At 58.8% G+C, this 26,203-nt stretch overlaps 1 protein-coding gene across 3 annotated transcripts in view; it reads left to right on the top strand.

The window, feature by feature from the left end:
- The window catches only part of SDK1 (sidekick cell adhesion molecule 1), a 622,975-nt gene that overhangs the window by 574,637 nt on the left and 22,135 nt on the right, over positions 1–26,203 (top strand). For all 3 annotated transcript variants that reach the window (XM_061153768.1, XM_061153766.1, XM_061153767.1), the window contains exons 35-40: positions 1,284–1,385; positions 8,179–8,294; positions 10,132–10,318; positions 11,956–12,093; positions 16,303–16,464; positions 17,146–17,271. In XM_061153768.1, coding sequence (XP_061009751.1) covers positions 1,284–1,385; positions 8,179–8,294; positions 10,132–10,318; positions 11,956–12,093; positions 16,303–16,464; positions 17,146–17,271 — 831 coding nt within the window. The remainder of the gene's footprint in view (positions 1–1,283; positions 1,386–8,178; positions 8,295–10,131; positions 10,319–11,955; positions 12,094–16,302; positions 16,465–17,145; positions 17,272–26,203) is intronic.

Here is a 26,203-nt window from a genome sequence, read left to right as displayed (position 1 = left end):
TGCTGCCCCTTGGATTCCGGCCAGGGTGGGTTTCAGTGACCGAGCGCAAGGCTCAGGGGCCGAGCTGCAGTTCAGTCCAGCGCAGAGCGGCCGCTGGATCAGAGAGCGGGTAACGCAGGGGAGGACGAGCCGGCCCTGCCAGGCCCTGCGGGTGCCGGCGCTCTGCCAGCCCGTCTGCCGTTGCCCCGGCTACCACCCGGGGCAGCCGACCAGCCCGGCAGCCGGGGCGGGGTTCACGGGGCTGTGCCTTCCCCTGAAGCTCCGCGTCATCCATCGTGCGCCGGCTCGCCTGGCCCCTCCTGCCTCACTGTCTCCTTGTCTGTCCACCGAGTCGCTCCTGGGCCAGGCGTCTCCCAGATGTGGCCCCTCCAAGGGATTGAGTAAAGAGTCAAGTGCAGGCCTGGCCCGTGACGAGGGCTCCCTCCCGGGGTCTCCACCTAGGTCTTTCAGTCTCGGGTTATGAAGCATGAAGGGAGTGCCCTGGCCATGCCCCAGCGTCCACTCTGCTGCGTCTCTGTGGATTCCTGGCAATCACACGAGGCCCCGAGTTCAGACGGAGCCAGCCTGGTGGTTTCTCAGCAGCAGAGCTCGATCTTGACCGTTAAATGTATCTGTGTCAGCAAACCAAGGCCTGTGAGGTCTGAATGGCCACGTCCCAGGAAGAAAAGGGCATGAGACGCCAAGTCCATCACGCAGGCCAGGCAGCCAACATGAGCTCTGTACCACTCGATGTGGCAGGAACAGCTGATTTTTTAAGCGAGAACTTTCTGGAAGGGTCTCGCAGTCGCATGACTTTCTAAAGGCCCCACGTATGTGTCTGACTACCTGAGCGCATGGTTCCTGCAAACCGTACCTCCCAGAGAGGGCCCCGCTCTGCAGAGGTCAGCGAATGCAACCCCAGGCCCTCCCGCCATCACTTCACAGAAGGGGGTCGAGGGTCCGCCCACGTGGTCGAGCGGCACCAGGGTCTTGCTCTGTCTGCTCTTACTCTCCAGAGAGGTTCCGGACCAGAAGGCAGGCCCAGGTCAGGCTCTGTGTCCTAGACTTGCTCCCTTAGATGAGGAGCTTGTTGCCACCTCGCCCCGAGTGCAGGACGGCTGTGACTACCTCCCCGGGGTCACGCGCAGGTAGGGGGCGCTGCCGGCCAGAGGGTGGCCAGCCCCTCACAGGCTTCTCTCTGCAAGAAAAGGCTCTGTCGTCCCCAGGGGGCACTGGTCATGGAGGGAGCTTTCTAAGAAAGGGCAGGGCTCCTGCCTGCTGACCCTGTCCCCTCGCCCTTGCAGATCTGAAGAAATACCGGCGCTATGAAGTGGTCCTGACGGCCTACAATGTCATCGGTGAGGGCCCGGCCAGCGCGCCCGTGGAGGTCTTCGTTGGCGAGGCCGGTGAGTCCCGCCCAGAGCTCAGGGGCCAGCACTGTCCCCCGCGTCGAAGGTCGGGTTATGGGGCTTCAGGAGGCTTCTGGTCATGCTGGGAAGAGTCCTCGGCCAAGGACTGGGTATCCTGGTGGCCCCACGAGCGATCAAGTCTTGCTTTTGAGACCCAGGGGTGTTTAAGGTCTGGAGGCATCGGATTTAGCAGGACCTGCTCTAGGGGGGCCATGCAATCATCCCCGTGGGGATCCAGGAGTGCGGGACCCTGGTGTGGGAAGGGGGACGTCTGTCACCCACTGTCTCTGGCTGGACCTGAGCACTGGCCCGGCCCCGAGTCAGCCTGACCGCCTGTAACAGCCGCTCCCCCGTCTCCAAAAGCCACACAGATCCACGTTAGTCCCCCTTTCAGATACGATGTGGCCCCTAGGTTTGTTTTCAAGGACGGTCCCCTCTGTGGGGCTGACGCACAGGGAGACGTTGTATCCCACCTTAAGATTGGAGTGTGTGTTTGCCCAGCCCCCCACTGCCCTGGAAGGAGGGGGTCGCCTGCCCTCTCCCCGCAGAAACCCCATGCCCCTGGGCATGCACGCGCACACACACACACACACACACACTGCCCCACGGACAGCTGTCTTCTCTGATCTTGGCACGTAGCCGAGGGTTCTGCTCGAATCTGCGGGTGCAGAGTTGGGAGGGTGAGTGGGGTTGGAATGGCCCAGGGGACGGGGACCCAGGCTTTCGGGGGACGAAGGCTGTATACTCTGGGCCAGCCACAGGACACGTCAGATGACTGCACAGTTTGGAGAGGTTATTGTCAGAAATGAGCCAGCACTGAGAGTCTCTGGCTTAGCAGGGTTTTTCTGGAAGACTCACACGGTGTTTTCACATAGACAGGGGTAAACCAGGTGAGCCCACAGGAGACAGCGGAGGCCACCCCGGCCTCTGCACAGGAGTCTGTCGGCGGAAGGGGTGGAGGTCACTTGGGGGCCGGGCACTCCAGGAGGGCGTGGGCCTGGCCACAGAAGAGCCCAGGCAGGCGGGGCGGACGCGGCACATGCCGTCCGCGAGAGCAGGGCTCTGGGCCCTGGCGGGGCGTCGTGCGGGCAGCTACGCCAGCGCTGCTGCTGGGCTCGGGGTGCGCACGGCTGGCCGGCCAGGACCTGCAGGGCTGACCCGCCCTCCCGTCAGCCTGCACCCCAGGGAGAGGGCCAGCGGCGGGGCCTGGGTGCTCGGGACAGGGCCTGCGTCCCAGGACCCATGCAGGTGTGCGGAGAACAGGGCTGGAGCCCGGGCAGGAGACCCGGGAGCACTGGGGCTGTAGCAGCCAGCCGGACGGCCGTGGACGGCTGCCCGCCTCCGGGCTCGCGTCCTGGGTCTGTGGTTGCTTGTCTGTGGTTGCTGCAGCAGGCGTCAGACTCGGTTCCTTCTCATGCGGAGGACTCCCCTCTGGGTGCAGACTGCATGTTTGCTGTCGGTCCATCGGTGGACGTCTGGGCTGTCTCCCCCTTTTGGGTGCTGGGGTGGGTGCTGGTGTGAACCCAGGCGGGCCAAGTGTTTCTCCCAAGTGGCAGGAGGGTGTCCGTCGGCGGCGTCTGTGGGTGGACGGCCTCCAGTCGGGGATGCAGGAGGCAGAGCCCAGAAAGAGGCCAGGCTCCCCGCCTCAGCTACTTAGCCCCCCCCAGGTCAGGCAGACGTTCAGCCCCGGAGCATTGCTCAGCCATCCGTGTTTACGCTGCAGAGAACGTTCTGGAAGGAGGACGCCATGCTTCCAGCACTGCTGCCCCGTACCCGTGGCCGTCCAGTCGCTGCCTCTCACAACCCAGGGGCCCTTGTAACGTGTTCCTCCTGACTGTGAGCAGTGCTGCTCTCAGGCCTGCAGAAAATAAAGCTAAATGGGGGCAGTTTCCATTCCGCGGCTGGATGCTTCACCGTCCAGACCACTCGGCAGGAAATGCTCAGACTTGTGTGAAGACTGCCCGAAAACAGCGTGTTTCCCCAGTCAGACCTGCAGATCTGAGGGTCACCTCTGCCAATCCCCGGCTCTGTGATGCTGGGCCCGTCATTCCACCTCTCTGAGCTCTGGCCGAGGACCATGGTGCAGAGGGAAAACCTGCAGGCTGGGAAGGAGGAGACGGGGGCCCTCACCCCGACCCTGCCCCCAGGAAAAATGTCCTGCCCATCCTGCCTGCAGGATAAATGTCCAGGACTCGCCTGGACCAGGGCCGGTCAGTCAGCGGTGAGCGACGAGACCCTGTGCAGACTCCTGATTGGTCTTGTCCTACAGACCAATGACAGGTTGAGAGTTGATGGTCTTCGGGTCCCCTCTAGCCTGAATGTGTTAATTTTTAAATCCTTTTAACCTCAGAGAGAAAGGGTAACCTTTAGGAGATCTCTCACTGAGGTTGATTTCTGAGTCCAGGCATTACAAATTGGTAAACATAGTACATTAGTAAGGACTACAGCTTGCAAGAGACAGAAACCCAAAGAGGCTTCCGCTGGAAGAATCTGTCATGAACTCGCGTAACAGAAAAGCCGAAGAGCCCGGGCGCAGCTTCAGGCGTGGCTGGGTCCAGCGTGCCCACAGGCTCTCCCTGTGCCCCCGGCTCCTCCTCCTCTCAGCTCACTCCAGTCTCAGGCAGGCTGTTCGTCAAGCTGGCCCAGCGGCTCCAGGCAGCAGAAAGAGAGCTTCCTCCCGCAGGGAGAAAACACCTCTCCCCCAGGAGCCCCCCGGGGGGGCAGACCCCAGAGGGAGAAGCACCCCCAGGACCCTGCTTGTCAGAAGGATGGCATGAAGGTGTGAGCGCCAGGAGCAGGTCCCTGGAGGGCATCGCGGGTCCGTGATGACAGCCCTGGGCGGCTCTTGGATCACACAGGCTCCCCCGGGAGAGACGGACATCTAAACGCGTCAGCACAGGTGACCCAGCAGCCCTCCGTCTCCAGGGGGACAGAACCCACACAGGAGCAGCGCCCCAGCCGCCCGCGGGTGAGGTCACCCCGGGGACCCGCCGGGGGACACCACACACGCTCCTGGCCGGCCGTGCCCTGCTCTCACACCGCCCGCTTCGTTTCAGCTGCCAAACCCTTCATGTCCCTTATTTCCTCCAATTCTACAAACAGTGAAGCTGCGCCCAGGGAGTGGGCAGACTCCCCACGTCCCGCCGTCCGAGCCCAGGGCTTAGACTCCCATGCAGGGCTTTCCCCGCAGCCTCCAGCCCCGTTCCTGCAGCCTGGAGGGCACAGCATTGGTTTTTTGGAAAATGTTTTTATGACCAGTTTCCTGCTTCTTCCCGTCAAGCCTCCCTGGAACTGTGTTTGGTTCTGGCTCAGCAGTAAGGTGAAGAGGGGAGGGGAGGTGACAGAGGAGAGGCGGGGGCTGGGGCCCCGAGGGGCAGCCAGCGGTCGGGGAGAGACGTGCTGGGCCGGTGAGGTGTGGGGGGCTGAATTCCCTGCCCCCTCCCCAGGCCCCGGGCACCTCACCACGAGGGAGGGGAGGAAAGCGGCTCACAGCCAGGCAGCCTGGGTTTACACGAAGCTGCGTCCACAGGCCTGCTGAGCACGTGGCCTCTGGCCGGTCACCGGATCAGTCTGGGCCTGAGTCTTCCCATCTCTGTAGCCTGCGTCCTGAGTCACTCAGTCATGTCCGACTCTTGGTGACCCTATGGACTGCAGCCCACAGACGTTCCTGCTGGGAAATGCCCCATGGGTCATCGGCCAGACTGGTGTCCAGGGGGAGACGTGCAGCCCCCTCCGGGGGACTGTCCAGGGCGGGCACCACCCCACAGTGGGGCCGGCCAAGGGGCTGGATGGTGAGCAGTGCTGCCCGAGCGGTGGGCAGCCCCCGCGCTCCCAGCCCTGGCCGCGTACCAGACGCCTTTGCAGATGCTGCTTCCTTTCCTTTCCACGCTACGAGCACACGGGGCCCTGTCCAGCCGCCGCCCTGTAGCAGAGGTTCTGAAAGGCTCTGGTGTGGGGCCCCAGTGAGCCCAGGGCCACCCAGGGTCTGCAGGACCCGCGGTCAGGAGTGTGAGAGTCAGGGCCCAGGAGCCAGCACCCCCTTCACCAGCACGTCCACACAAAGCCAGGGGCAGTTGCTGTCTTCCCTTGACACCGGATGGTCACTTTGACGGCCAGCAAGCCCATCCAGGGGCCAGTGGAGCTGGACAAAGTGCTGGTCTCACTGCTTCTTGGGACCCGCCTGCCCAGTCCAGCCTGCAGCTCCCAGCTTTGCAGGGCTTCCTGAGCACTCAGCCAGAATCCCAGAAGATTCCAGAAATCTCTGGTGTTCCACCACCACTGTTGGGTACAAGGAGCCTGCCAAAGTCCAGAAGCATCTCTATCACCACCCTGGGTGACGGCTGTGGGTCAGCATTGTCTGCCCTGCCGAGGCGCCCAGGGGAACCTCTGCCCCGTGCCCAGCCCGGCCCCCGCCTCCAGTGCCGTCCACGGCGTCCACGTATCAGCTCACGCCAGACTGCTGGGCCAGCAGGCTTCTGCAAACTGATTTCATGTGCTTTAACACGGCATTCTGAGCCGAAGCTCACATGCACCGTCCTCCACAGATAGTGAAGTGGGGGAACAAAGAGATTATGGCCTATCAGACGCCCCACCGAAGGCTTCCAAACCGAACCCTTCATGACGAACAAGGATCTCTTGGGGGGTGTAAACAGGGCGTCTTCCTGCAAGTCTGCGGTGGGGAAGCCCAGAGGCTCTTCTGAGCTGAAAACATAAGTCTAGAAACCAGCGCGCTTTGCTGTGTTTACGTTGATTTCTGTCTCCCCGGCTGTGTCCTCATCAGGGAAGTCCTTGGTACCGGCAGTGTTTTTCGGGCAGGATGGCCTGGGGGCTGTGGGCCTGCCCCACCGGGGATGGCAGTGCAGGTGGGCCCGCCGCCCGGAACGGAACCGGGCCGGGGCGGGGGAGCTCTGCGTCGCACATGTCCACCCCCGAGCCGCCGTGGACCCCGGCTCTGCCGCACCTTCACGAAGGGAACCCGGGGGCAGTGGACACTCGCACACGGCCCTGACCCACCTCCGGGGTGACGGCAGCGCCCCACTTTGCCTTTCCCCATCTAATTGTGCCACAGTCATTTCACGATAGAGTCGCCGATGGCAAACATGCAAAAGACATTAACTTTATTTATGTTTTGGATTATTAATGCGGCTGTTAAAATTCCTCCAGTTAGTTTTGATTGAATTGTTTTTCTGTGTGATTCTGTTGTTTAATGGAGCGGTAAATAAGAATTTCTGATAATGAGGCCGAGCATCTGTCACAACAACCTGGTGTGGGTTATTAACATTTCCATTAGCGGCGGGGTGGGCCGCGGTAACACGGAGCCACACAGTTAGAGCAGAATGAATAGGTGGTGTCAGGCTGAGTGCGTGTTAATTACTATCTTATTCTGCACTGGGGGGCAGCAGGGAAGGGGCGACTCGTGAAGGTCGTCCTCTCCGCGGAGGCCCCCTCCAGAGGGACCGCGCCCCGGACTATCTCCCCCGATGGTGGCCATCCATTTGGTTCCTTCCACGTGTGGCCGTAAACAGACTTGAGTCCAAAGGCATCGCCCGGACCGTGGGCAGGGCTGCAGGGGGTGAGGGGAACTGGGCTGGCATCCTGCCCCCCATGCAGCCAGGCGCCCCCTGACAGCTCTGGGGTCCAGCCTGTCGTGGAGTTTGCCGGGAGGGGGGCACCCAGCGGGGAGAAGGGAGTGGTTCCCAGGAGGCAGGGGACAGACCCGCCGGCAGGAGTGCCAGGCAGGGAGAAACGTCCCCAGAGGTACACGTGGGTTGTCTGCGTTGTTCCCAGCTGCCCCGTGGCTGCTGGCAAGGCCATGGCCACGGGGCCCTGTCAGTGACCTTTCACCTTTCACCTGCACAGGTGACCCTGCTGACTCCAGCCCAGCACGGTGGGGTGAGAGGAGGACCAGAGGGGTGGGTCCTCCCCGGGGGACGTGCGGCTGTGGCCTCTGTGCTCCGTCCCCAAGGAGGGACGGACACGGGCCCACAGACGTCAGCTCCCCCCGGGGGCAGGGCTGCGTACCCCGGCGTCCTGATCTGCAGACAGGATCACACATGCCTTTGTTTTTCTTTTTTGGCTGCACTGTGGTGTGTGAGATCTTAGCTCCCCGACCAGGGATCGAACCTGGGCCTCCAGCAGTGAAGGCAGAGTCCTAACCACTGGACCGCCAGCCTGCTCCCACAGATGGCCTTTGTTTTCCCCGAGTTCCACATGGAATTTAGTGTTTCCCTCGGTTATGGTTACTGGAAAAGACCCTGATGCTGGGGAAGATTGAGGGCAGGAGGAAAGGGGGCAGCGGAGGTTGGGGGAGCATCACCGCCTCAGTGGATGTGAATCTGAGCAAACTCTGGGAGACAGAGAAGGACAGGGAAGGCTGGGTGCTGCAGGCCTTGGCGTCGACAAGAGCCGGACAGGACTTGGCGACGGAACAACTGCAACTCGGTTACGCCTGTGACGGCCGGCAGCACGGGGACTGGGGGGCCCGGGTCCCCCAGCCACAGGGCCCCCCCCACCCGATGCAGTGAGGTCGGAGGCTCCTGAGCCGTCTCTGCTTGTCCCAGGCGGCCTCACAGCTCAGTCACACGCGCGTGGGTTACTGTGTCACCTTTGTTCTCACAAGCGCGGCTGTGTCTCGGTACAGTCGCTTTTCTCTGGGGTTCTCCAGATTTCACTGTATGCACTTAGAACCATGGTTCTGAGACGGGTCCGTGGTCGTCCTGGCAGGGGCGGGGCCCGGGAGCCCGCGCGGGTGGGCGGGCTGCTCGGCTGACCCTCCGCTCTCCGCCCGCAGCCCCCGCCCAGGCCCCGCAGCGCGTGCAGGTGAACCCGCTCACGGCCAGCCAGCTGGAGGTCGCGTGGGAGCCGCCGCCGCCTGAGAGCCAGAACGGGAACATCCAGGGCTACAAGGCAAGCCCCCCGCGTGGCGCGGTCTTCCCTCCCGGCCTCCCGTGGACGAGGGCCGGCGGCCTGGACGCCCCCCCAGCTCTGACCGCCCTCTGCGTCCTGCGCCAGCACGCGGCGGCCCTCACCCGCAGAGCAGCGGGCGTCGCCGAGGGGCTGGACCAGGCTCGGCCCACCTCCCCCGGGCCTGGGGGTGGGGGGAGGCTCACTGTGGGGCCAGCAGGCCCTCCCTCCCAGGCCGGGCCCCTCCGCACCCTGCACCCCTTCGGGGAGCCTCCACCGCCTTTGCTGACGGTGCAGAGGGGGCCCTGGGGAGACCAGGCCTTGCCCCCCACTCTGCCCGGTGTCACTACAGGACGCTTCCCGAGTCTTGACTCACTAGGTCCAGGATGGGGCCCGAAAATGTGCATCTGTAGCAAGCTCCCCAGCGGGCCTGGTTCCTGGGGACCTCAGTTTGAGAACCCTGACACTGACCTGTTCTGAGTCCACGTTAACTGAATATTCCAGAAGCGGGCTGGAAGGAAGGCACCAGGCCATTCCTGTAAAAGCATCGGGGATGAGCAGTCACACAAGTTGATGGGGGGCAGGGAGCCCCTCCCAGGGCTTCACCTCCAAGGTCACCCCTGCGGAGGGGACTGGGACCCCATGAGGTCAGCCAAAACTCTCCTGAGATAAACAGCCCAGGGCTGTCCCTTGCACACCCCCATCTTCCCCCCAGGGTGAGTCTCCTTGTCTGGCCTGCTGAGCCCCAAGTCAATCAGTCCTCAGACTCTATGGGCTCGCCTGCCCTGATGATGACTATTGGGCCGATTAAATGTCCCTCTAAGAATGATTTTCTGTAGCTGTTTTGTGAAAAGAAAGGCCTTCTTCCGTGGCAGGGCTGTTAACAATGATTGATGAGGCAACAGCAAGTCCCCTGAGCCTGGAGGCAAGGTACTATCTGTGTATGTCCAAAGCATGTTCCCTATTAATAATTTCCCCAGTAATAGTGTCCTAAACAGACGCTGAACGTGGGTATTGATCTCAGTGTCCAGGTTAGTACAGCCTCTTCAAGCAGAGCGCCTCACCGGCCAGTTCAGAGCAGCAGAAGCTGGAGTGCGTCCTGCAGGAGGGAATGAGCGTAGTTAACCCACCAGGGCCGCTCCAGCCTGGCCAGCCGTGTGGACGCTGGAGAGCCAGCCCCTGGCCTGCGCGGCCTCTGCCGCTCTGCACGTGGGTCAGCGGCTTTGACCACCCAGCCCGGGTTACACCCATGGAGCCAAAGCGGATCCGCGGGTCAGGGCTGTCTCTGGTCGGCCTGGCTGGCACTGGCTTGGGGCTGTGGTCCTCTGCCAGCTGTCAAGGGAAACAGTTCAGATGACCTTACAAACCTCCGTGTGTGGGCATCATGTTCGCCTACGAGCACGTAAAAACCAGACACAAGGAAACAGAATCAGGAGAAACACGGGCCACCCAGCAGCGCTGAGCCCAGCGCGGCCCTTCTCCTCGTCATTTGAGGCTGTTTAACGTCCACAGTATTGGGTCATGTTGATCGAAGGCTTCCATGGATGTCGGAGTTAAAATGTGGGAGCCTCGAGTGAAGCTGGGGGCTGGTGATGTCCACAGGCTGGATCAGGGGCTGGGTCAGTCTCCCCTTGGTCCAGCAGCCTGGTCCTAAGGCACCTTCCTGGCAGCCACCTCCGTCTGCAGGCCCTGTCAGCCTGGCCTGGCCTCTGCAGAGGACCGCTCGCCCCCCAGGAGCACTGGGGTTCCCCCTCCCGTCTCGGCGGCCACCTGTCCCCGGGCTGAGACGGGGCGCCACCCCTCCGAGCCGCCTGGCCTCCAGCCTCCGCTCCCCCGACAGATCTACTACTGGGAGGCGGACAGCCAGAATGACACGGAGAAGATGCGGGTGCTGTTCCTGCCCGAGACCACGGCCAAACTGAAGAACCTCACCAGCCATACCAAGTACCTGGTCAGCATCTCGGCCTTCAACGCCGCCGGCGACGGGCCCAGGAGCGCGCCCCAGCCGGGTTGCACCCACCAGGCAGGTAGGAGCAAGCGAGCCTCCTGCCGACCACCCGGGTCACCCCCCTGCCCCGCCGCTGCTCCCTGCCCCCCGCCCAGCTCCCCCAGCTCCCCGCTCTGCTGGTCCTGAAACCCAGCCCCGTGTAGCCGGGGATTTCTGGGTTTGACCCACGTGGTGTCCCCAGCCTGGGCCCGCTGCATGGAGCTGCTTGCTGTAAGCCACGCAGGGCGGTGGGGCACAGGCTTCCAGCTTCACGAGGCCTCATCCCTCGCAGGCAGGATGTGCCCCAGGCCCCTGGGGGGCTTCTCTCAGGTCCAGCTCCCAGAGCGGGGATCCCCTTGTCTGTTGACCCTGGCTGCAGTGTGGGCCCCAGGCGCCTCAGCCGCAGAGCCCCCCGAAGCAGCTGGCCTGGGCTGCCCTGCCGGGGTCACGCTGCCCGTGGCCTCCTCTCCTCACCCAGTGTGCGTTCTGAGCCGATCGCTCACTCTGCTGGTGACTCTCGGAGTCCGCTGTGGCCTGGGGGGCTTTGTGAGGCCGGCCAGGCCTCCCAAGAGAAAGGCGGCTGGGCCTGGGGTCCCGGGAGCTCCGAGGGGCTCCGTGAGATCAGAGGGTCAAAGTCCAGCAAAGTAGGTTCGGGAGCCCATAGAATACAGACCCTTCTCTTGGGGCTCCCCAACATTCTGTGGGTTCAGTCTTCCTGGGAACAGGGGCTCCCAAGCGCTTTGCCCCCCAACAAGATGACCACAACCGGATTGTAAGGGCCGCGCCCTCGGGGCCTATCCAGCGGTTCCTGCAAGGCAGGGAAGGGGCCATCGTGAACTCTGAGCGGGACGCAGGTGGGCGGAGCTGTGGGAGTGGGAGGTGGGGACCCTCGGGCACCGTGGGCCCAGGCGGTCATGGGGCCACAGGACTCTCAGGGGCGGGGGAGGGCGGAAGCGAGGCAGGAGGGGCTGGTTTAGCGGGCACTGCTCATCTCCGAGGGGAACCGGGCTGGGGCACGTCAGTCCCCACGCAGTGGGGGAAGATCAGGGCTCCAGTCCAGGTGGACGGGGGCCTTGGGTGGGTCGGCCTGCTCCCCGACCCCCAGCCGGCCTCTGTGTCTGCTGGGAAAAGATGTCTCCCCACTCAGGCTGGCCCGCGAGCTCCCCCGTCTCCAGACCAAGAGGGACCATGAGATGGTCGGGCACCGGGTGATCTCAGATGAGGACAGGGTGGGGGTGTCCTCTGGGGCCTCCAGCCCCCTCCCCCAGAGGGAGAGGAGAGGAGGGCAGAGCCTCCATCCATCACCCACCACGGAGCCTGGCCCCCCAGAGGAGCAGGACTGGAGCTGACAGTGCTATCCCCGCTGCGTCTTCTGTTCCTGCTATTCCTTTTTACACCTTTGTCACTGTGCCTCTCGGGCTCATTTGTGCTTGAACACCGTCATTTCCTCTGCTCCTCTCGGGAGGGTTTCGGTTGATCCTGGGGGTTGGGGATGATCAGTAAATCTCCTTTACACCCTGCGTGGCACTGAGCCTGCGCCGAGTTGAAAATAACATCTAATAAACATCTCTGTTCCGGGAGAGGCATGGACACCTACGTAGGTGATCTCTTGCTATAAAAGGAGCTTTAGTGAACATCCTGTTCTATTTTAGTGAACATCCTCTTCTATTCCTCCAGCTCCCGGGACCCCCAGCTTTTTGACGTTCTCGGAAATAACCTCCACCACGCTGAATGTCTCGTGGGGTGAGCCCGCAGCGGCCAACGGCGTCCTGCAGGGCTACCGCGTGGTGTACGAGCCGCTCGCGCCCGTCCAAGGTAAGCCTCGCGGGGCCTGGCACCCACCGTCAATGCAGGAAGAGGCGGGTGAATGGGCCGAGCGCGGCTCGCGTTCCGCACAGCCGCCCTCCTGGAGCCCCTGACCTGGGTCTTCACCGCCTGCCGCTCCTGCGGCCCCAGGGCTCGTCCCACCCGGGCACCGCCAGCCGGAACCACGTGGGCACCGAGGCCGGAGGAGGCGCTGGGCCCAGACGCTGCGCCCAGGTGCTTCTCCGGGTTACCCTTCGTTCTGACATTAACTCAGCTAGGGTTTTTCGGGGGGTGCACACCATGGGCTTGCAGGATGTTCCCCGACCGGAGACTGAAGCTGAGCCCCCGGACCCAGAGCACACACTGAGGGCTGAGTGGGCCTTTCTCTCTGCCCCTCTGCATGCCCAGGACCGCGGTGCAGGGGAGGGCAGGGAGCCCTGGTCATAGACGCAGACAGACTGTAAAAGTTACAGATTGTTTAATGTCTAGGAGGGAAAGATACCACCCACACGTCTAATGATCCTGGCTCTCCACTTAAAGCGCCTCAATAAACGTTTCCTTTAAAAATAAGCACATTCAACTAAAACAGGGAGTTGATGTGAAGAAGAAAATATAAGCCCTAGATTTTATTTCATCGCATCTCAACTGCCGTGGACTCTGAGATTCATGGTTATTTTATGAAGCGCTGAGGAAGAAAAAAGGCCTCCAATGCACTCCAGCCCAAGCCTCATGTGCAGCGCCGGTCCCGAGCTGCGTCCCAGATCAGACGTGGACGCGTGAGGAGCACGCGTCTCAGAAAATCGATGAACTTTGGTAAATGGCAGGACAGGCGCTGTGTGGACACAGTCAGTACAACAGCCAAGAGGTCAGCCCCACTCAGTCTGGGGACAGGCAGCCTGGGCGTGGCTGGGGTCTCGGTCACAGCCCCAGCAGCCCTGGAAGACAGGCCAGGATCTGCTCATTCAGCGGCCAGGAAGGGCCGAGAATTACCGGACTCCGGCATTTTGCTTGCCCAGTGAGTGGGGCCGGGGACTCGGTGCTCAGTCACACGGCCGCTTCCCCCGCTCCTGTCTGGAGCCCAGGTTCCTGACCGGCACGTCCCAGGCCCCGACTCCCGCTTGTCTGTCTGGTGCCCAGTCCAGGGCTGGGGCTGCTGCCCGTGACCGTGATGGCGACAGTGACTGGCAGCACCCAGCCCAGCCCGCGGAGCCCCAGGTCCGCCTCTACCCCCAGAGCTGCCCTGAGCCAGGCCCACCCGCCCCCCGACAGCTCTGGCCCTGCTCCTGCGGGAGCGAGGCTGATCTCAGGCCTCATGCCTCCCGCAGCCTCTGGGCAGCCAGCACACACCCCATCCCTAGGGGCAGAGCTCAAGGCCCGCCGCCCGAGTGCCACCCTGGACCTGTGACCTTCCAGACACGCCCTGCTCACCACCAACCCGGGCCTGCTTCTCAGGATCCCACCCAGAGCCTGCCTGGACCATGGCTGCTCCCCGAACCCCTGATTCTCCTGTCACACGCTGAGCCCAAGCCCTTCCGGCCTCCACAGCCCGCGGCCCGGGAAGGTGGGGTCTGCCAGGCAGGGCTGCGCAGAGGCCATGCCCAGGGCGGGGCAGGGCTGCTAGTGACGACTGTGGGGCTGAGTGCGGGAAGCCCTTACTCTGGGCTCGGCTGAGGGCCTCACACTGGCCAGCGCTGACTGGCCAGCAGCCACCGGAATAGCAGCCACCTCGGGGCAGGTGGAGGCTTAGGAAGCGTTTGCACACCCCGAGTCCCCACACCTGGCCTGTGCCTCCCCTGGCCCCCCAGTTCCTGGATTATGTATCCCCCCCGCTTAGGGCAGCCGGCCAGTCTGACGGGCATGTGGGCCTCCTGAGTGGGGGGTCTCCTGGAGAAGCCCAGCCCCCTTCACTGTGGGATCTGGGATTCCCACAGGGCCCATGGAAGTGGTGACGGGGGCTCCGAACAATTCCGAACGTTCACGTGTCTCCCGGAGACGTGGCTGCAAACACAGGGGACCCTCAGGTGTCTTCATTCTATGTCGGCTCTCTGTGGTAGCTGGCTCCCCGTGAAGACCACCGAGGATGTGATATGTACGTTTACACATGCACACGCACGTTTGCAGTGAAGACAGTAAACAGACGTTGTGAAGCAGCACCCTCGCCCCAGCTGACCCTGCGTGCCCCGCCCCCAGGCCCAGACCTGGTGGGCTGCCTTCAGCCCAGGGAGTCGGGGGCACGCGTGGACCCAGTGCTGTGGACCCCGGGCCCCAGGAGAGCAGCCCTCGGAGTGCCAGGCCCTGTCTTGGGAATCTGATTCCATGGAAGAGCTATTTTTGTGTTTTCTAAAAATGTCTTTCAAATGGGGGAAAGATTGAAGCCAGGAGGAGAAGGGGGCGAAAGAGGATGAGATGATTGGATGGCATCACCAACTCAATGCACATGAGTTTGAGCAAGCTCCGGGAGATGGTGATGGGCAGGGAGGCCTGGCGTGCTGCAGTCCATGGGGTCACAAAGAGTGGGACACAGCTGAGCTACTGAACATCAACAACAACAAAATGTTTTAAATGGAAGCATTTTAGGGAATTGCACCATGAGCCTTTGTAGTGCAGGGCACGGTTTTAAAATGGACTAAACAAGATTCTGCCATGGTTGGGACGGGATGGGGGTGGGGGGACAGAGTTCACAAAATCTGTGCCTGGAGTTGGTTCTACTCTAAGGAGAAAGAAAGTTGTTGTTGTTGTTTTTTTAACAACAACAAAAAAAGGGGCGGAGGCTGCTCTGCCAAAAAGACTATACATCCCACAGGACCCCCAGCATCAGCTGGTGACGTGTGCGTGGGCTGTCCCCACTGGGAGCCCTGTCCGGAGCGATGAAGCTGAGGGGCAGTTTCGCTGGGAGAAACGGCTCTGCTTCTCCAGTGAAAAGCTCCGACCAGGCAAACGCTGCCAGACTTGCTCTGAAATAATTGGGAAGAGAATGATTTAGCTGAGCGAGTGTTTGATAAAAGGCGTGATGTGAACGCAGTAAGCCACGAGAAGGGACCCTGGGACCTGCAGGACTGGAGGGATTTGCTCCAGCGACTTGGAAGCTAGACCCATTTTGCATAAGGACGCACTTTTTGGGCTCTTCTGAGGTCAAGGCCGCCCCAGGACTCCAGGTGTGGAGAGCACCAGCCGTTCACAGCAAGGACAGTCAGGCGGCCCCGTGGTTTCGGGACGCCCAGCAGTTCTCTGTGTGGGGGATGCAGAGGGCCGGACCCTGGACCCTGGACAGCAGGCACCGGGCCCAGCTTGTCCACACGCTCTCTGCTGACCGACCAGTCCTGGAGCCACCGCAGCCTGACGCCCCCCCAGAGGTGCCCGACAGCTGTCGGCGGGTTGGAGGCCCTCAGGAGTCCCGCAGTCTAGAGTTTCCGTAGCTTTTTTGTTCGAAAAAAACAAACTTATTTTTTTTTTGAAAACCTCATTTTCAAACTTGTCATGAACCCTATTTTCCCTTCTGGAAAAGGCTGCATTTATGTATTTTTCAGGATGTATCTTCCTCCCAAAATACTGAAGCTCTGTTTTCTTATTAAATGCCGTGCAGCCAGCATCACGCCCGCTCCGTCCCCGTATCTGAGGGTGAGGTCTCCGTGCCGTCCAGGTCTCTGGACGGAGGCACCACTGCCCACAGTGACAGGTTCTCCATCCTCGCGTCAAGTCCCGGGCGAAGCTGTGCTTGTGTGTGGCCGAGGCCCTTACAACACAGGGTGGTCCCCAGTGGCCGGGGGGCAGGGGCTGCACCTTTAACCCCCAGAAGTCTTCCCGAGTCTTCCTCTCCCACGATCTCTCCTCCAGGACTGAGTCGGGGAGCCCGAGGTCGCCTCCGAAGTGACGCAGGACTTTGTGGGAAGGGACCCTGCAGACCCCAAGGCCCTGCCGTGTAGGTGGTGCCAGTCGCTGGGGGTCTCTGCCCCCGACGTGACCGGCAAGCCTGACCGCCTCCTCCCGACTGTCGTCAGGGCGGTTCTTCCCTTGTCAGCACCCGCTTCTCAAGCTTAGGCTCTAATTGCACTTATCTGTGCTGAAAATTGGCCATTATCACCGCTTAAACGCCGCCTAATTGTAAGAAATACTTCCTTAGCAGACCGAGGGGCCTCCGTGTCGTTATCAGAGCCCAACAGGCAGGCGGGGCTCTGGGCCCCTCTGAATCCTCCCCTCTCCCCGTTCCTGTGGCTCTAGGGGTCAGCAAGGTGGTGACGGTGGACGTGAAGGGGAACTGGCCGCGCTGGCTGAAGGTGCGGGACCTCACCAAGGGCGTCACCTACTTCTTCCGTGTGCAGGCGCGGACCATCGCCTACGGGCCCGAGCTGCAGGCCAACGTCACGGCCGGGCCGGCCGAGGGTGAGTAGCCAGGCCCCTTCGTCCGCTTACCGGTTTGTCTGCACTCCAGCGAGCCGCCTCGGCCGCTCAGAGCTGGCTTCAGCTCGGGTCTCTTTTGGTCCTGTTTTCTTCCCTTTTTTTAACTTTTGGCCGTACCCTATACCGTGTGGGACCTTAGATCCCTGCCCAGAGATCAGCCCAGGGCCCCCTGCAGTGGAAGCACAGAGTCCTAACCGCCGGGCCCCCAGGGGAGTCTCTTGGCCCTGTCTTCAAAAGCACGCATTAATGCGAGTGTCTGCACATGGACGCGTTCAGTATAGACAAGCAAATTCCGAGGTGTTAAGCATGTCAAGTTCACATTTCTTTTCTGGGAAAAATATTAAGACAAAATAAGTGCGTTCAATTCAAGATACACAAGAAAAATTTGAAGTTTTCACACATGAGGCTGAGTCAAGGTTTCCACTTCACAAATAACCTTGGCCTCTGTTTACGGAGGTGCTTACGGAGGCCAGGGCAGCGGATCCAGGGGCACCTCCACGCCTCACCTCTCTTGATCCTCCGATGGACCCTGTGAGGCCTGCGTCGGCCCCCACCCCACCCCCACTTTCTAGAGGAGGAACCTGAGACTGAGCTGGTAGCCCTGCCTGGAGGGCCTCTGCGGGCGAGGAGTCCCCAAAGTCCCCTGCTCTGCTCTGCCCACAGGGTCCCCGGGCTCCCCTCGAGATGTCTCGGTCACCAAATCCACCTCTGAGCTGACCCTGCAGTGGACGGAGGGCAGGCCTGGCAAGACACCCACCACGGGCTACGTCATCGAGGCCAGACCCTCAGGTAGGGCGGGCGCCCCCCCGAAACCATGTCCCTGCGTCTGTACAAGGGGGACACGTCCAGGCCGCAGGCCCGCTGGCACAGCGTCTCCCTGACGACAAGGGGACCGAGGGAGTGATGCCGAAATGAGAGCCTGCCTCTCACTCCCCCACTCTCTGTTTTCATAACCATAACTGTGCTCGTAACCTCACCGGCATCAGACCCACGACAAGGTGGCCACGTGAGCCCAGTTTAGGGGAGGGTAACTTCACGCGGATACATGTGCTTGAGGACTTAGGGCCCCTCGCACACGCTCTCGGCTCACCAGTGACACCCGCGAGTGGCTCAGAGACAGACTGAGGGTCTCGGTGGGCCGCGTCCTGCTCGTCCCCTTGCTGTGAGCCTTCCTGCCAGGAGTGGTACCCCTGTCACCTGCTGAGAGCGAGGCTGAGACCCACCCGCCCCCGTCTGCCCCGAGAGGGCTCTCCCCTTCCTGCTGTTCGGTTAATACCTTTTGTTGTTCAGTCACTCAGTCGTGTCCAACTCTGCGTCCATCACCCACTCCCGGAGCTGGCTCACTCATGTCCATCGAGTCAGTGATGCCATCCCACCATCTCATCCTGTGTCACCTCCCTTCTTCTCCCGCCCTCAGTCTTTCCCAGCATCAGGGTCTTTCCAGTGGCTCTTGGCATCAGGTGGACAAAGTGTTGGAGCTTCAGCTTTTAGGAAGGACTTATTGGAAAATGAACTGCCGATGGGTTAAGGCTGGTATTAGGGCTGGGGGTGGGATATCACCCACACAGGAGCACCGCACGTGTTTACCACGACCTTCAGACTGCACAGCTCAGGATGGACCTCTGGGGGTGAGCATACCTGGTGGGCCCGCGCCACGCTCAGAAAGCAGACCGCCAGGTCCCTCCCGCTAGAGGGAGTCCAGTTCTGGGCACGTTTCCGACTAAGGTCTACAGCAGCTGTTAGACCAGGAGGAAGGGCCCTGAAGCTGCAGACCCCTCAACGTCACAGGCGCCCCCCTCCCCAGCAAACTGGTTTGAGAGGTTCCTAATTAGAAGTGCCTTCTGGAAACTTCTAAGGAGAAACCTGGTCCATAAGCCAAGACGGTTTCTATGAAACGTGAATGATTCTTTGGCTCCGACCAAAGAGCCTGGGACCCGGCCAGTTTCTGATAAGCAGGGTGTCCATCCTGTGCCGGAAACAGAGGACCCTAGTCTGTGGCCGGCCCGGGCTCAGCCAGCGCCGGGGCTGAAAGGGCCCTGGGGTCTGGGCCCAAACGAGGCTGTGGAGGCCATGCTGACCTAAAGGTAGCAAGCTGTTCGCCCCTCAAATCCAGGGGTTACCCTGCTCGCTCCCCAGGCCCCCGCGGTGTTCATGGATAGAATTCTGGAGATCCAACCATTTAGATGGGAAAAAATTTACATATGCTCTTATCTTCACTAACCTCTAAATGAAAGTAGCACTTCCTTCACTTATAAACACACGTGCGTTTCCCCCGCCGCTGTAACCCAGCACCAAACACAGGGTGGCTTAAGTAACAGGGACGGGCCGTCTCTCAGTTCCGGAGGCGAGAAGCCTCAGATCACGGTGTCAGCAGGGCTGGCTCCCGGGGGGCTGAGGTGAGGAGTCCGGCCCAGCGCCTCCCCCGGCTCCCGGCGCGTCGCTCACAGCCTCTGCGGCGCCTTGGCTTGCGGCAGAAGCATCACCCAGGCCCCGACCTTCCTCGACAGCTGGGCTCCTCCCCGTGTTCCTGCCTGCGTCCAAATGTCCCCTCTTTATTTTATTCACTTACTGTTTTGGACGCGCTGGGTCTTCTTTGCTGTACGGGAGCTTTCTCCAGTCGCAGAGTGGGGACCCCTCTAGTTGCGGTGCGCGGCTTCTCATCGCGGCGGCTTCTCTTGTTGCAGAGCATGGGCTCCAGGCACGCGGGCTTCAGTAGTTATGGCCCCCAGGCTTCGTTGCTCCATGGCATGTGGGATCTTCTCAGAGCAGGGGTCGAACCCGTGTCCCCTACACCGGGAGGTGGATTCTTAGCCACTGGATCACCAGGGAAGTCCCTAATTTCCACTTCTTGGAAGGACCCCAGTTCAGTTCAGTTCAGTCGCTCAGTCGTGTCTGACTCTTTGCCACCCCATGAGTCGCAGCATGCCAGGCCTCCCTGTCCATCACCAACTCCCGGAGTTTACTCAAACTCAAGTTCATTGAGTCGGTGATACCATCCACCCATCTCATCCTCTGTCGTCCCCTTCTCCTCCTGCCCCCAATCCCTCCCAGCATCAGGGTCTTTTGCAATGAGTCAACTCTTCCCATGAGGTGGCCAAAGTATTGGAGTTTCAGTTTCAGCATCAGTCCTTCCAGTGAACACCCAGGACTGATCTTTAGGATGGACTGGTTGGATCTCCTTGCAGTCCAAGGGACTCTCAAGAGTCTTCTCCAACACCACAGTTCAAAAGCATCAATTTTTTGGCACTTAGCTTTCTTCACAGTCCAACTCTCACATCCATACATGACCACTGGAAAAACCGTAGCCTTGACTAGATGGACCTTTGTTGGCAAAGTAATGTCTCTGCTTTTTAATATGCTGTCTAGGTTGGTCATAACTTTCCTTCCAAGGAGTAAGCATCTTTTAATTTCATGGCTGCAATCCCCATGTGCAGTGATTTTGGAGCCCAAAAAAATAAAGTCTGACACTGTTTCCACTGTTTCCCCATCTATTTGCCATGAAGTGATGGGACCAGATGACATGATCTTAGTTTTCTGAATGTTGAGCTTTAAGCCAACTTTTTCACTCTCTTCTTTCACTTTCATCAAGAGGCTTTTCAGTTCCTCTTCACTTTCTGCCATAAGGGTGGTGTCATCTGCATATCTGAGGTCATTGATATTTCTCCTGGCAATCTTGATTCCAGCTTGTCCTTCTTCCAGCCCAGTGTTTCTCATGATGTACTCTGCATATAAGTTAAATAAGCAGGGTGACAATATACAGCCTTGACGTACTCCTTTTCCTATTTGGAACCAGTCTGTTGTTCCATGTCCCCAGTCATATGGAATTAGGGCCCACCCTCATGACCACATCTTAATTAATTACATCTGCAGAGACCCTATTTCCAAATAAGATCACATTCTGAGAGCCTAAGGATCAGGCCTCGAGGGTGTGAATGACAAGAGGATGCAGTTCAGCCCACGACAGGTGAGAAAATGCCTAAGCCACTGCAGTAGCTGTGAGGCTGCTGGCAGGAGGAGTCACAGCACGTTCACACCGCGTGCCAGCTGGGGAGAGACTCCCCCAGATCCTTCACACTCAGCCTTACGCTGGAGTTACGTCATCCGCAGACCCCGCTTGACCTTCTTATCCAAGGCATTCGTGATGAAGCCAAGATTGCCGAGTTCCCTGGGATGAGGGTGTCACAGAAATCCACGTTTCTCTACCACATCTTCCAAAGACCACATGGCTTACCAAGGGTGCCGGGAAGACCCACGTGACCCACACCTTCCTTGCAGCCTGGAGAGGGACATGGCTGTGAACTTCCAGGTCCCGCCAGGCACTTAGCATCACCTGTGTAACTCGTTTCCTTTTCTGTTGTATTTCACACATCTGAAACCACTCTGAGACAGGGTCTTTCAAAGTCAGCCGGCTGTCAGAGAGTCCACGCACCGAGAAAAGATAAGGAAGCCTTGGTCTCGAGCAGGGGTCCCTGGGTCCTCAGCCTCCATGATCTAATGCCTGATGGTCTGAGGTGGAGCTGATATAATCACAGAGAAACAAAGTGCGCAACAAACGCAGTGCGCTTGAGTCATCCTGACACCACCCCCCACCGCCACCACCCTGTCCATGGAAAAACTGTCTTCCAGGAAACGTGTCCCTGGTTCCAGAAAGGTGGGGGACGACTGGAGAGGAGATGCGCCCGAGACGCTGCCCGAGTCGCTTCCTTCCACCTGAAAGCTCGTGTCCCTGAAGAGAGGGAGAGAGCCCAACGGACGTGGGCTGTCACCAGCCACCGGAGGGGCCATCAGGCGGTGGAAGCGCTCTGTGAGGACCGCGTTGATGTCAGCTCCCCAGTTGTGCCATGCTGACACATGTGGATTCCCAGGGTGACACCCTCGGGGGTCGCTGGTAAAGGACACTTGGGGTGCTGAGCCGTTTCCCACAGCTGCAGGGGAATCCACAAGACTCTCAAAAAGTTTAGCTTAGAATTTTATAAGATCCCCGTGGATGGTCTCCTCACCCTTCTCAGCCAGGGCACCAGCATCTGTCTGAAATAGGGGTCTCTCATCAGCGGTCAGCCTGTAGGGAACATAACTCAGCAGCAGCCAGGCTCGGACGCTGGAGTCTTAGCCCCAGTGAGCACTTGGGGCTGTCCTGGAGCGAGGAGACAGATCCACAGGCCGCCCGCGGGGCTGGTTAATCTCCCCTGGGGTTATCCTTGCTCATCCACCCGCCGAGATGGAGGAAACAGGCTGCTCGTCCGTCAGAAGTGCAGCTTTAGGGGGTCTGGAAGGCAGTTTAAGAACTAGCGGGATGTCGCCCCACACCCCGGGACCTCACCCCGACACAGGCCTCCTGCCATCAGCTGGCCATCCGAGCTCAGCGGGTCAGCACCAGGATGCGGAAGCTGACTCTCGGGGACCAAGTCATGACAGGAAACTGACCTGGAGACTCTGCTTCACTTCCTCAATGTCGGAAAGCGGGCTGCCAGCAATTTCCCTTCTCCGGTGGCCGACTGGACCAGGGCTGGCTGACCGGCTCACCGTCCAGGCTCTGAAAGTCGAGAAAGACGCCCTCTGCACTCCAGGGTGGAGGCTCGCAGCTGCTTGGAGTCAGATGAAATGCTGTTACAGATTGTCAATGTTTAAACACCTTGCCGGTACTGTGAGCTTTGGATCTCAGCTGTCATCTGTTACAGGCCTCATTACACAGAGAATTAAACGTGGCACCATCTCGCTGCCACCCCCCGAGCCCTCTGTAGGGCAGGGGAGTCTGAAGAGAGTTTGGTTGTGGTGTGTGGGCCCCTGGGACAGGGAGTTTTTGCTCGGAGGCTGCCCAGGGTCTGGGAAGACTGAGCCCATTTGGGGGAGGCCCCGGGGGCCCCAGGATGCCTGCCGTTCACCCACCAGTCTCATCTCCATCTTGCCTTGAAAGACACGGAGCTTGCCCACTTGGCTGGTCCGGAGAGGGCAGCCAGCGGGCCTGGACAACCTGGGCAGGCGGCCGTGCAGCCTTGTGGGTCTGCATTTAACTGCAGCCAATTCTGCTGATGCTCAGGCAGTGATCAAGACCATCCCCAAGAAAAAGAAATGCAAAAAGGCAAAATGGCTGTCTGAAGAGGCGTTACAAAGAGCTGAGAAAAGAGGAGAAGCGAAAGGCAAAGGAGAAAAGGAAAGATATACCCCTTTGAATAGAGTTCCAAAGAATAGCAAGGAGAGATAAGAAAGCCCTCCTCAGTGATCAATGCAAAGAAATAGAGGAAAACAACAGAATGGGAAAGACTAGAGATCTCTTCAAGATAACTAGAGATACCAAGGGAACATTTCATGCAAAGATGGGCACAATAAAGGATAGAAATAGTATGGACCTAACAGAAGTAGAAAATATTAAGAAGAGGTGGCAAGAATACACAGTTGAACTATAGTAGAACTGTACAAAAAAGATCTTCATGACCCAGGTAACCACAATGGTGTGATCACTCACCTAGAGCCAGACATTCTGGAGTGCGAAGTCAAGTGGGCCTTAGAAAGCATCACTATGAACGAAGCTAGTGGAGGTGATGGAATTCCAGTTGAGCTATTTCAAATCCTAAAAGATGATGTTGTGAAAGTGTTTCACTCAATATGCCCGCAAATTTGGAAAACTCAGCAGTGGCCACGGGACTGGAAAAGGTCAGTTTTTATTCCAGTCCCAAAGAAAGAATGCTCAAACTACCACACGATTGCACTCATCTCACACGCTAGCAAAGTAATGCTCAAAATTCTCCAAGCCAGGCTTCAACAGTACATGAACTGAGAACTTCCAGATGTTCAAGCTGGTTTTAGAAAAGGCAGAGGAACCAGAGATCAAATTGCCAACATCCATTGGATCACAGGAAAAGCAAGAGATTTCCAGAAAAACATCTACTTCTGCTTTATTGACCAAGCCAAAGCCTCTGACTGTGTGGGTCACAACAAACTGTGGCAAGTTCTTCAAGAGATGGGAATACCAGACCACCTGACCTGCCTCCTGAGAAATCTGTATGCCTGTCAAGAAGTAACAGAACTGGACATGGAACAAGTGACTGGTTCCAAATAGGAAAAGGAGTACGTCAAGGCTGTATATTGTCACCCTGCTTCTTTAACTTTTATGCAAAGTACATCATGAGAAACACTCGACTGGATGAAACACAAGCTGGAATCAAGATTGCCGGGAGAAATATCAATAACCTCAGATATGCAGATGACACCACCTTTATGTCAGAAAGTAAAGAACTAAAGAACCTCTTGATGAAAGTGAAAGAGGAGAGTGAACAAGTTGGCTTAAAACTCAACATTCAGAAAACTAAGATCATGGCATCCGGTCCCATCACTTCATGGGAAATAGATGGTGAAACAATGGAAACAGTGACAGACTTTACTTTTTTGAGCTTCAAAATCACTACAGATGGTGATTGCAGCTGTGAAATTAAAAGATGTGTACTCCTTGGAAGAAAAGTTATGACCAACCTAGAAAGCATATTAAAAAGCAGAGACATTACTTTACCAACAAAGGTCCATCTAGTCAAAGCTTTAGTTTTTCCAGTGGTCATGTATGGATGTGAGAGTTGGACTATAAAGAAAGCTGAGTGCTGAAGAATTGATGCTTTTGAACTGTGGTGTTGGAGAAGACTCTTGAGAGTCCCTTGGACTGCAAAGAGATCCAACCAGTCCATCCTAAAGGAAATGCTGAAGCTGAAACTCCAGTACTTTGCCCACCTGATGCAAAGAACCGACTCATTTGAAAAGACCCTGATGCTGGGAAAGATTGAAGGTGGGAGGGGAAAGGGATGACAGAGGATGAGATGGTTGGGTGGCATCACCGACTCAATGGACATGAGTTTGAGCAAGCTCCGGGAGTTGGTGATGGGCAGGGACGGCTGGCGTGCTGCAGCCCGTGGGGTCACAAAGAGTCGGACACCACTGAGCGACTGAACTGAACTGAACTGAATTCTGCTGATGCTCTGACATAAACACACCAAACTGAACAGCTATTAAGGAAATTCGCACGGGGCTAAAACACAGACTCCCTCTCAGTCCTGGAGAAGGGCGGTCAGCGAGCATGGACTCGTCCCCAGACCCCGCCGGACAGTCCTGCTGGAGGTTCACTTCTCCGGTTTCGAGAAGGCTTCCTCCCAGTCGGTGTTGCTAAGCTCCGGGGAAGGCAGTGGGAACTGTGCAGAGGGCATATGCAGCTGATTTATTTACACAAATTATTCCGAGGCGTTTTACTGTGTAGATCAGGAAGGCTCATTTACATATTTACACAATAGGCGGGAATGGCACTGAAGGATCTATAAATATATTTTCCTCTCCAAAGCAGCCGTGAAATATACATGTTTAGGATGTACCAAATGCAAGGCAGACATTGTGTTGCTTTTATCACAAATAACGTATTTAGCCCAGAGATAGGCGTGGGTGAGATGCATTATGGTTCCTGGTCCCTGGGTGGCTGGGGGGGTCTTCCCCCCAAACTTTCAGTCCTCCTGGGAGCCCCCCAGGCCCCTGCCCACTCGTTCTGTCCACTTGCAGTTTTTGACTGCAGGACTTTTCAGCTGAACAAAGGAAAACATCAGTGCTTTGCCGAAGGTTTAAAAATCCACGGAAGTTGCTGAGTCAGCACCCTCAGCCCGAGGGCTGCAGCTATAGTTCTCACCGAGCCGCCGGCCTGTGTTCACGCCCGGCTCCCTCATGGCCCCCGTGACAGCCCGTCAGCCTCTGCGGACGTTTATTCTGGGGCAGGGCCCCCCCATCACAGGCCATCCTTTGCATTTCAACATTCATCTCGTGTGTCCTGCCTTAAACAAGGACCAGATAAAATAAGTTTTTTTTAATCAGATGTATTTAGCCTCAAGTTTAATCCCCACCGTGTCAGTTAAGTTTCTGATGCAGACCATTTATACCAAGAGAAATGGCAGCGTTCAAGCAATAAACAGGCCTCCCCAGTGACTCAGTATTGAAAAATCCGCCTGCCAGCGCAGGAGACCTGACCTGGGCTGAAGATCCCCTGCAGAAGGAAATGGCAACCCACTCCTCCCATGGATGGAGGCGTCTGGTGGGCTACAGTCCGTGGCGTCGCAAGAGAGTCAGACACAACTTAGCGACTAAACAACAACAGCAAGAAATAAACAGCTGCCAGGCTCAGAGCTACAAGCCGACGTCCCACGCCCGTTGTGTGAGTTAGTGGCCCCAGAAACCTCGGGCCGTGAATGACAGTTTCATTCAGTGTGGAGACTGTCTGACTGTCCAGGAAATCAGACTTTTGTATTGGCGTCTGCCTGCGCTTCTGGGTGTTGGGGGACCCACGGAGCGCAGACCCCAGGATGTGCCTGTGCCGGGCGGGGCTCCAGTCAGGAGGGAGGTCTTCCTGGGTCCCAGTGCTGAGGATGGAGACACAGGCCTCTTGCCACCGCCAGGCGAGAAGGAGGTGCTGGCCCCGGAAGCGAAGAGTCGCCTTGCTCCCCTCCGAGAAACGAGCTGGTCATGGGGCAGCCTGTGTGGACGGAGGGCGCTTGCTTTCCTCGAGGCCGTTCAGAATTAGCTATCTTCCTTTTTTAGGGAACAAGCACTGCCACAGGGCGGCCCAGACCAGGAGCTTCTGTCTTTAAAGGAAAACCAGCTGGCGGGCCGCATGGTGTAGGTGGACGGCTGTCCTCCCGAGTCAGTGGGGATGGAGGCGTGTGACCGGAGTGCAGTTTATTCGGCGACATTCTGCAGCATTCAT

Source organism: Dama dama, chromosome 10 (genome assembly GCF_033118175.1).
Source record: "Dama dama isolate Ldn47 chromosome 10, ASM3311817v1, whole genome shotgun sequence".
Taxonomy (NCBI): Eukaryota; Metazoa; Chordata; class Mammalia; order Artiodactyla; family Cervidae; genus Dama; species Dama dama.
Note: the sequence above shows the minus strand (reverse complement) of the source record. Positions and strands in the feature narration are given on the sequence as shown.